Here is an 11,543-nt window from a genome sequence, read left to right as displayed (position 1 = left end):
ATATTTATGTTACTAATTACCATTATTTCATTTCAGCTTGAAGATCTTTCTTGATTTTTGATGTTTGAATTTAGCTATGAATTTCCCCTTAGCCCTGTTGTATCCAATTAATTAATTAATTTTGATATGTTGTGTTTATTTTAATTCATCTCTAAGTATTTTCTACTTGTGATTTCTTCTTTGACCCATTGATTGTTTAAGAATATGGTATTTATGGGGGCGCCTGGGTGGCTCAGTCGGTTAAGTGTCCAACTTTGCCTCAGGTCATGAGCTCATAGTTCATTAGTTGGGAGACTGGCATCGTGCTCTCTGGTCAGCGCAAAGCCCGCTTCAGATAATCTGCCCCCCCTGCCCTGTCCCTCCCTGCTCACGTTTCCTCCCTCTCTCTCTCTCTCTCTCTCTCAAAAATAAACTTAAAAAAAAAAAAAAGAATATGTTTATCAAGAGAGTATGGTACTGGCACAAAAATGGACACATAGATTAATGGAACAGAATAGAGAACCCAGAAATAAACCCACACTTATATATGGTCAATTAATCTCCAACAAAGGAGGCAAGAGTATACAATGGGGAGAACACAGCGTCTTCATGGTGCTGGAAAAACTGTATAGCTACATGCAAAAGAATGAAACTGGAACACTTTTTTTTTTTTTTTTTTTTTTTAATTTTAGGGAGAGAGAGGGTGCAAGTGAGTGAGGGGCAGAGCAAGAGAGGAAGAGAGAATCCCATGAGGGGTGGAGAGAGGGAGAAAGAGAGAAGCAGGGCTCACCCAAAGTGGGGCTCATACTCACCCATTATGGGGCGTCGTCTTACCCGAAGTGGTGCTTCGGCTCACCTGATGTGGGACTTGAGCTCATGAACCATGAGATCATGAGCTGAGCCGATGTCAGATGCTTAACTGCCTGAGCCGCTCAGTCGTGAGAAACCGGAACACTTTCTTACACCATACACAAAAATAAACTGAGAATGGACTAAAGACCTAATGTAAGACCTGAAATCATACAACTCCTAGAAGAAAACATAGTAATCATTTCTTTGACTTTAGCCTTAGCAACATTTTTCTGGATATGTCTCCTCAAGCAAGTGAAACAAAAGGAAAAATAAACTGTTGGGGCTACATCAAAATGAAAAGCTTTTCACAGTGAAGGAAAGAAACCATTAACAAAATGAAAAGGCAAGAGTGACTAGAATTAAAAAGACTAGAAATAAAAAGTGTTGGTGAGGATGTGGAGAAAAGGGAATGCTCTGATATGCCCCGATTCGAGAGACCCCCCGAAAACAAACCACCAGAGTCCAGAGCCAAAGCCAAGCGGCAAGGGTCGTTTATTGCAGGTTCGAACCTGGTCCTCTGTGCACTCGTTGCCGGTGACGCAAGAGGCCCCGAGCAAGGATCTTACAGCTTCTTTTATAGACAGGCACAAACAAGTTAGGGATTTTTTTGAGGTTACAGAGTTGTTATAGGTTGACATTTAAATTTGAACACTCAGCAGAACTTGATTGGTTCCCGCCTTTATTTCAAACCATTCAGCAGAACTTGATTGGTTCCCGCCTTTATGTCAGACTACTACCCGGCGCGCCCTGGCTGGTTTCGGGAACGGCAGGGGAAGGGAAAGATCTTTTCTTTGCAGTTGTGAGTACACCTGGTAATTTTTCTCTTAGCCTCTCAGCTCATGCACTATTAGTGAAAATGTAAATTGATGCAACCTGCAAAACAATATGGAGATTCCTCGAAAAGTTGGAAATATCAGGGCACCTGGCTGGCTTTGTTGGTAGAGCATGCCACTCTTGATTTCAGAGTTGTGAGTTCAAGTCCCATGTTGGGTGTAAAGATTATATTTAAAAAAATACCCCAGAGTTCAAAAAATCTATTAAATAGGTTAGAAATATCATATGGCCCATTAATTCCACTGCTGGGTATTTATTTACCCAAAGAAAATGAGAACACTAATTTGAAAAGTTATATTCACTTCTTTGTTTATTGCAGCATAGTTTACAAACAGCTGAGATATGGAAGTGGCCCAAGTGTCCATCCATAGATGAATGGATAAAGAAGATATGACATATATATGGAATATTGCTCAGCCATAAAAAAAAGAATGTGATCTTGCCATTTGTCACAACATGGATAGGCCTAGATGGTATTATGCTAAATGAAATAAATCAAAGAAACACAAACAACATGATTTCACTTGTATATGGTATCTAAAAAACAAACAGCAAAAACAGTTCCATAAATACAGAGAATAAATTATGGTTGCCAGGAAGGATGGGCAAATGGATGAAGTGGGAGATACTGACTTCCAATTTTGGAATGAATAAGTCACAGGGATGAAAATTAGGGCATAGGAAATAGTATTGTAATTAGCATTGTATGGTGACATTGGTAGGTACACTTGTGGTGAGCACAGCATAATATATCAACTAGTCAAGTCACTATGCTATATACCTGAAATTGATGGAGCATTATGTGTCAACTGTAATTTAAAAAGGAGCTGACATAACATGTTAACTTCGTTTTTATATTTATCTTTGCATTTTAACATTTAAAATAAAAAGTGAAAACAGTCCCCATAAAACATTTGGATTAATTTAGGTTTATCATTCAGGTAACAGCATTAAATTTAAGAAAGATGTGTAATGACTCAAAGACAGGCATTTGTCTTTCAGTTTCAGTTTCCACTGTATATTCACAGAGAAAAGGCTGTTAGCATTTTTAATTCAAATGAAATAAGGTGCACTAAGGACATCTTTTGCATCAGTTAGGATTAGGTTTGGCTGTGAGTAACAAATATGTGATAATTAATGCTTTAAACAAGATGTAGATTTATTTCAGTCTGAAAGGCAGTTCGGGGCTGGGGTGGCAGCTCCATGGTATCAGGGGCCCAAGCTTCTCTTATTTGGTTGCTCAGCCATGCTTAGTGTAGGGGGCTGGGGCAGGCTGCCCAAGATGGGCCATTTGGCATAAAGATTATTTTAAGTTAAAAGTAATTGAAACCCAGCAGAAGCAGGAAAAGCTCTCTGCCTCCCTGCAACTGCTAAATTTACAATGGAAAGGAGAGCCTGTAACAGGAAGAGAACTATTAACAGAGACTCCCTTTTACCTAAGGAATTCACCTGCATAATAGGGCGACCTTGTTTTCCCATACATCTCCTTTCACCTTCTTGCTTATGGTCTTTATCCCCTTTGTATCCTTAACTGATCCCCTTTTCTTAACTGATGTAAGTTTCCTGTTGCCTCATTGTCTTTGGAATTTCATGTCTGTGTGGATTCCCCATATATACACCTACTAAGTTTGATTTCCTCCTGATAATCTGTCTCATGGTCAGTTTGACTCCATGTCCAGCCAGAGGACCATAGGGCAGAGGAAGGTCTTCCTTCCCCAAATTGGATTAGATCCCTGCTGTCCCCTCAGAGACCAAGATGGCTTTAGTCATTGCATCCACATTCCCTGTAGCAGAAAAGGGAAGGAGGTGACAAGAAGGGTGTAATCTCCATTTTTCTTGAAAGTACCATACCAGACTTCTACTTACTTACTTAACTTCCTTCCTTCCTTCCTTCCTTCCTGCCTGCCTGCAAAGAGGTCTTGGAAATGTAGTTTTCTTAGCTAAGTGGCAATGTATCCAGCTTAAAAATTGAGAGAGAGAGCAGGGGAGGGGCAGAGAGAGAAGGTGACCGAGAATCCCAAGCAGGCTCTGCGCTGTCAGTACAGAGCCCAACTTAGGGTTCAAACTCAAGAACCATGAGATCATGACCTGAGCCAAAATCAAGAGTCAGATGCTTTAACTGACTGAGCCACCCACACATCCTGTCTTTCTGTCTGTTATTTATTTCTAACTTCATTCTGTTGTGGTTGGGAGAGATACATACTTTGTATGTTATCTTTTTCAAGTCTGTTAGAATGTATGGCCTAACATATGCTCTATCTTGGAAAATGTTCCATGTGTACTTGAGAAAAATGTATATGCTATATGGTAGAGTGTTCTATATATGTCGATTTGCAAAAGATACGAACAAAAATCAGATGATGATCCATTGCTTTTCATATTTTACTAGAAACATAGAAACTAGAAGTTAAAAATATTACCATAAAGTGAGATTTTAAAAAGATCTATAAAATGCAAACCTCAATTCATTGCTATTTGATTCAACAGATAAAAGTAACACAATTCTATATTTTACCTTTTCATCGCTGTATCTGTGGACCACTCTCTCAGTTGCAAATGGCTACCTTCAACTCATTTTTTGCTATATCTTTGAGGTTCTTTTTGAGATAGTTTTCTTTTTTACCTTTAGAATTTAGAAATTCCTTTAGTGGGTGTTCTGATTGAAAAATCTTCGTTTCATTTGTCAAAAATTATCTTTATTATTTTTTTAAGATTTTATGTTATTATAATGTTTTTAAGTTTATTTTTTGAGAGCGAGAGAGGGGGAGAGAGAGAATCCCAAGCACGTTCCACACTGTCAGTGCAGACCCGGACGTGGGGCTCAAATTCACCAACCGTGAGATCATGACCTGGGCTGAAACCAAAGAGCCAGCCACTTAACTGACTGAGCCACCCAGATGCCCCAAAAGATTTTATTTTTTTAAGTAATCTATACCCAGTGTGGGGGTTAAAGTCACAACCATGGGATCAAGAGTAGTATGCTCTACTGACTGAGCCAGCCAGCTACCCCAAAAGTTATCTTTATTTCACTCCGATTCTTACATAAAATTTTCATTCAATAGATAATTATTTTCCCTTGGCGCTTTGTAAATATCTTTCCACCATCTTTCTGAAAAGTCACCTATTTAATTTTTATTAAGGGCCAAGTGCATGAGTTTTTATTTAAAGGGGTATTAACTAATATAATTATTTTCTTGTGTTTTTCTCCTGTAGGGAATACAGTGAGTAACCTGATTATGATTATACCTCCAATTTTTGGTGCAATTCAGAGTGTTAGAGATGGACTGGAAAAGCGGTACATTGCTTCTTATTTAGCACTCACAGGTATGTGTAACACTTCATATAAAAAATGATGTACAGTATTCAGATGGGCTATTTTTCTCATTCATACCTAAATTGGTTCTTAATTTTATGTTATTACACAACTTGAACATAATCTGAAACTTCTGATTTAAAACTCCGATAAATTGAACTGCATTTTTTATTAAAACCCAACTACATTTTTTTAAGTTTATTTATTTATTTAGAGAGAGAGACAGAACATGAGCAGGGGAGGGACAAAGAGGGAGACAGAGAATCCTAAGCAGACTCCATGCTGTCAGCACAGAACCTGACACTGGGCTTGAACCTACGAGATCATGACCTGAGCTGATATCAAGAGTTGGACGCTTAACTGAGCCACCCAGGTGCCCCAAATTGAACTGCATTTTGAATAGTTTTTTAAAAATTAAATTATTTCAAGCATACAGAATAGAGATAACAAATATACCCATGATATCTTACCACCCAGCTTTGTCAGGTCTTAGTACTTTGCAATATTTGTTTCAGATTTTTTTATTTATTAAATAAACTATCACGGATGAAATTGAAGCTATATTTGTATTCCTGCCTGATTTTATTCCCCTCACCCTCCCAGAGTTAACCTCTATACTTAATTTGATTATAATTTTCTCACTTGGCTTTGTATTTATACTACATATATATGTACACTTAAAAGTATGTATAGTATGGTTTGCATATTTTCAAACATTTTATAAAGGGTATTGTACTTACTGCAACTTACTCATATTTCTCTACTTGTCTGTGAGTCAGGGACTGTCCCTTAGTTATCTTTGTGTCCCCGTTGACTGGCAGTTTAGTGGTCCTCAATAAGTGTTGAATAGATGGATAAATGAACTTTACCAGAATGTAAGATCAGAAAATCTGTCATGTTCTTGCATTATCATCATAAAGACAAAAATAAGAAAGAAAGTTGATTTCTGGTTTATTTCTTTTATATAACCTTCTAAACACAATTTCGTTTGTTTTAGCCCAAAGTAGGTATTATTTATACGTAGGCAGAAAGGACTTCTAATTAGTACAAAACTATAAGATAGAATGTATCCTACCAGATTTTACCATAATTAGATTGAATATGAGAGACTTTAATTTCTGAATCTGTTTCTTATATGCTTGATGTTTTAAGAAAGTTACTTGGTTTAAGAAAGTTACTTCAGACGGAAGACTTGTCCACAAACTTAGCTCTTTGCTTTACTTCCTGAGATGTGTTAAGAATGTTTATAAAATATGGGGCTCCTGGTTGGCTCAGTTGGTTAAGCATCTGACTCTTGATTTTGGCTTAGGTCATGATCTCATGGTTGTGAGATCAAGCCTGCCTAGGCTGTCAGCACAGAGCCTGTTTGGGATTCTCTGTCTCTGCCCTTCCTCCAATCATGCGCAGGTACTCTCTCTCTCAAAATAAAAAAATAAACTAAAAAAAAAAAAAAGAGAATGTTGAGGCACCTGGGTGGCTCAGTCAGTTAAGCGTCCAACTTCGGCTGAGGTCATGATCTGACGGTTTGTGGATTTGAGCCCCACGGCAGGCTTTGTGCTGACAGCTCAGAGCATGGAGCCTGCTTTGGATTCTGTCTGTCTGTCTGTCTGTCTGTCTCTCTCTGCCCTTCCTCTGCTTGCTCTGTCTCTCTCCAAAATAAATAAACATTTAAAAAATAAAAAATAAATAGAAAATTAAGAAAAGAATGTTTGTAAAATACTGACAAATCACAATCAGTAATAACAATAAGAATAAAAAGATTCAAGGGACTTCCAGGTTCCCCTGGGACAATGGTGGCCTCCTAAATTAGAATTTGTCCACTTATCTTCCCAGAAGACCATACAGATTAAAAAGGAAAATAAAACCACACTTAATCGATACTTTCAGCTCTACTGTGAGAGAACGAATACTATGAACTTCAAATCATTTTTAAATTAAGAAAAAACCCCACCAGATTCCAACAGAGGTATCTTTTGATGTTTTAGGCTTGGGGTTTGAAAAACTGCATGGAAAAGAGGAGAGGGGTTGAGAGCCTGAGTCTGGAAAGCAAAACAAAACAAAACAAACAAACAGAAAGTGGAAGCTTCGCGGTAAATCCAAAATTTCTGAAAGCAGTCTAGGGTCTGGTAGATCACAGTACCAGTTAAAGGTAAAGGACTTGAAAGTGTGTAAGACCTAGGGTGGCATTTTTAGAAAGGTGCCACTTCTGGTAAAGAGATAAATAGAGAGGGGGAGGGATCAGTGAAGGGAAAGAAGGAAGCTAGAGGGAGGAATTAAGATTCTACAGAAACAAAAGAAATATTAAACACATCAGACCTGCCCCCCTCAACTGCCCTGCCCTCGAATAAGTATATGAAAAAGGACACTGAACCTTACTATTCTGACAGAAGGGGGCAGTCTTGAACTAGGAATTTCTTAAGCCACCCAAACTTTACTCTTTCCACAAAATGGGCCAAAAGAAGCAGTCCATACAAAATTACTATAAAAAGAAAAGAGAAAATGAGAATCAAAAATTTTTTGGCTTATGTACATTCTTCCCCCACAACTAATTACAAAGCCGAAAGAAACTGTAGCATAAAACTCCAAAATGAATTAAGTAGTCTCAAACAAATGAATCAAAAATTTAAAAACTAGTAACATTCTCTTCTTCCAAAAGAAATAAAATTAGAATTGATTAAACTTAGGAAAGGAAAGGTATTAAAGCTGACTTACAATGTGTTGAGTATTTAATAAGGGTTATTTAAGAAGGCCAAGAAATAAGCAAAATAATGAAAATGAGATAAAGAAAAAGTGTCAGAGAGGGGGAACCTGGGTGGCTCAGTTGGTTGAGTGTTCGACTTTGACTCAGGTCATGATCTCATGGTTGACAAGTTTGAGCCCACGTGAGGCTCTGTGCAGACAACTCAGAGCCTGGAGCCTGCTTCCGATTCCATGTCTTCCTCTCTCTCTGCCCCTCCCCAACTCATGCTCTGTCTCTGTGTCAAAAATAAATATAAATATAAACATTGAGAAAAAAAGAAAAAGTGTCAGAGAGAAAGTGATTGAAATGGAATAGACTCAGCAAAGATCTCAAACACATAATTGGATTCCCTGGAGAAGAAAAACAAAACAGTGAAACAACTTATATTTAAAACTATAACTGAAGAAACTTTTTAGAAATAAGAAAGAAATGAACCTGCATATTAAAAGGACCATTTTTACCTCTTAAAACTGACTTGCAATGGTTAATTCTGAAACATAGCCTCAGTAAAACTACTGGATTTTAAAAATTAAAAAAAATTCTTAAAACGCTAGTGAAAAAGACCAGGTTACTGACTTAGGCAAATAAATCAGGCTGGCATTAGACTTCATCAGCAACATACAAAGGCACCAGTGGAACAGCATTTTTAGTGTAAGGCATGGATTTTATATTACAATCAAGTTTATTTTTAGGTATCCAGGTTATAGAAAGATAATTTTAAATATGCAAGTACTCTCACCTCTATACAGGACTCCTTCTTGATGAATCCATGAGCACTGCATGAATTTAGTAGCTATTGTCCACATGTGGCAATTTAAATGTAAATTAATTAAAATTAAAATGTAAAATTCAGTTCCTCTGTCACACTAGCCACATTTTGAGTGCTCATTATATGTGGCTGGTGGCTACCCTATTGGGCAATGCAGATATAGAATGTCTCTATCATCACAGAAAGTTTTGCTGACTGCATTGTACTAGAGAATGATGTTCATCCAACTAAGAGAGAACACTGGGAAAATGTTAGCAAAATGTGTAATGATGAGCCTTTTATATACTTAATATATCTGTCAGTGCACAGCTGGATGCGGGGCTCAAACTCACAAACTGTGAGATCATGACCTGAACCAAAAATCAAGAGTCAGACACTTAACCTACTGAGCCACCCAGGCGCCCTGAGAGTACAATTTTTTAATGAGAGATGGAAAGGACAAAGTAGAATAAGTTTGTTGACTATTGCCTAGGTGGCAAGTTGAGTATTAAGGAATATGATTTAAAAGTAACAAATCATATTGTAAAAGGTCAAGTAAGAAAAGAAAGGGGGACAGAGCGTACTATAAAATATGCATAAGTACAAAAGAAACACTAGAACAACAACAAAAAAAGCTCTTTCCTACATACCGAAATAATTTATTTTAATTTTTTAATTTTTTTTATTTTGAGAGAGAGAGAGCGCGCACGCACATGTGTGAGCGGAAGAGAAGCAGAGAGAGCCAGGAGAGAGAGAGAATCCCAAGCAGGCTCCACACTGTCAGAGTAGAGCCTGATTTGGGACTCGAACTCACAAACAGTGAAATCATGACCTGAACTGAAACCAAGAGTTGGACGCTTAATTAACTGAGCCACCCAGGAGCCCCCAAAAGAATTTTTTTTTTAATTTTTAATTTTATTTATTTATTTATTTATTTTAAATTTACATCCAAATTAGTTAGCATATAGTGAAGCAATGATTTCAGGAGTAGACTCCTTAGTGCCCCTTACCCATTTAGCCCATCCCCCCTTCCCACAACCCCTCCAGTAACCCTATTTGTTCTCCATATTTATGAGTCTCTTCTGTTTTGTCCGCCTCCCTGTTTTTATATTATTTTTGTTTCCCTTCCCTTATGTTCATCTGTTTTGTCTCTTAAAGTCCTCATATGAGTGAAGTCATATGATATTTGTCTTTCTCTGACTGACTGATTTCACTTAGCTTAATACCCTCCAGTTCCATCCATGTAGTTGCAGATGGCAAAATTTCATTTTTGTTGATTGCCAAGTAATACTCGATTTTTTATATATACCACATCTTCTTTATCCATTCTTCCATCAATGGACATTTGGGCTCTTTCCATACTTTGGCTATTGTTGATAGTGCTGCTATAGACTTTGGGGTGCATGTGTCCCTTTGAAACAGCACACCTGTATCCCGTGGATAAATACCTCGTATTGCATTGCTGGGTTGTAGGGTAGTTCTGTTTTTAATTTTTTGAGGAACCTCCATATGGTTTTCCAGAGTGGCTGCACCAACTTGCATTCCCACCAACAATGCAAAAGACATCCTCTTTCTCCGCATCCTCACCCACATCTGTTGTTGCCTGACTTGTTAATGTTAGCCATTCTGACAGGTGTGAGGTGGTATCTCATTGTGGTTTTGATTTGTATTTCCCTGATGATGAGTGAAGTGTTGAGCATTTTTTCATGTGTCAGTTTGTCATCTGGATGTCTTCTTTGGAGAAATGTCTATTCATGTCTCTTGCCCATTTCTTCACTGGATTCTTTGTTTTTTGGGAGTTGAGTTTCATAAGTTCTTTATAGATTTTGGATACTAACTCTTTATCTGATATGTCATTTGCAAATATCTTCTCCCATTCTGTCAGTTGCCTTTTAGTTTTCCTGATTGTTTCCTTCGCTATGCAGAAGCTTTTTATTTTGATGAGGTTCATTTTTGCTTTTGTTTCCCTTGCCTCCAGAGACATGTTGAGTAAGAAGTTGCTGCAGCCAAGATCAAAGAGGTTTTTGCCTGCTTTCTCCTTGAGGATTTTGATGGCTTCCTGTCTTATGTTTAGGTCTTTCATCCATTTTGAGTTTATTTTGTGTATGGTGTAAGAAAGTGGTCCAGGTTCATTCTTCTGCATTTCGCTGTCCAGTTTTCCCAGCACCACTTGCTGAAGAGACTGTCTTTATGCCATTGGATATTCTTTCCTGCTTTGTCAAAGATTAGTTGGCCATACGTTTGTGGGTCCATTTCTGGGTTCTCTCTTCTGTTCCATTGATCTGAGTGTCTGTTCTTGTGCCAGTACCATACTGTCTTGATGATTACAGCTTTGTAGTATAGCTTGAAGTCTGGGATTGTGATGCCTCCTGCTTTGGTTTCCTTTTTCAAGATTGCTTTGGCTATTAGGGGTCTTTTCTGGTTCCATACAAATTTTAGGATTATTTCTTCTAGCTCTGTGAAGAAGGCTGGTGTTATTTGGATAGAGATTGCATTGAATATGTAGATTGCTTTGGGTAGTATCGACATTTTAACAATATTTGTTCTTCGTATCCAGGAGCATGGAATCTTTTTCCAGTTTTTAATGTCTTCTTCAATTTCTTTCATAAGCTTTCTATAGTTTTCAGTGTATAGATTTTTCACCTCTTTGGTTAGACTTATTCGTAGGTATTTTATGTTTTTTGGTGCAATTGTCAATGGGATCGATTCCTTGATTTCTCTTTCTGTTGCTTCATTGTTTGTGTATAGGCAACTGACTTCTGTGCTTTGATTTTATATCCTGTAACTTTGCTGAATTCATGAATCAGTTCTAGCAGTTTTTTGGTGGAATCTTTTGGGTTTTCCATATAGAGTATCATGTCATCTGTGAAGAGCGAGAGTTTGACCTCCTCCTGGCCAATTTGGATGCCTTTTATTTCTTTGTGTTGTCTGATTGTAGAGGCTAAGACTTCCAATACTATGTTGAATAACAGTGGTGAGAGTGGACATCCCTGTCTTGTTCCTGACCTTAGGGGGAAAGCTCTCAGTTTTTCCCCATTGAGGATGATATTAGTGTTGGGTCTTTTGTGTTTGGCTTT

At 37.7% G+C, this 11,543-nt stretch overlaps 1 protein-coding gene across 3 annotated transcripts in view; it reads left to right on the top strand.

Annotated features, from left to right (window-relative positions):
- Positions 1–11,543, top strand: part of ACER3 (alkaline ceramidase 3) — a 168,287-nt gene that overhangs the window by 57,030 nt on the left and 99,714 nt on the right. For 2 of the 3 annotated variants that reach the window (XR_003972242.1, XM_030331630.1), the window contains exon 2: positions 4,879–4,989. Coding sequence is in view for 2 of the 3 variants with exons in the window: in XM_030331630.1 (XP_030187490.1) it covers positions 4,879–4,989 (111 nt within the window). In the remaining variant the exon portion in view is untranslated. The remainder of the gene's footprint in view (positions 1–4,878; positions 4,990–11,543) is intronic. The other variant, XM_030331631.1, reaches the window with a different exon arrangement.

This window comes from Lynx canadensis, chromosome D1 (assembly GCF_007474595.2).
Source record: "Lynx canadensis isolate LIC74 chromosome D1, mLynCan4.pri.v2, whole genome shotgun sequence".
Classification (NCBI taxonomy): domain Eukaryota; kingdom Metazoa; phylum Chordata; class Mammalia; order Carnivora; family Felidae; genus Lynx; species Lynx canadensis.
The sequence above is the reverse complement of the archived record's forward strand: the minus strand, read 5'-3'. Positions and strand labels throughout refer to the sequence as shown.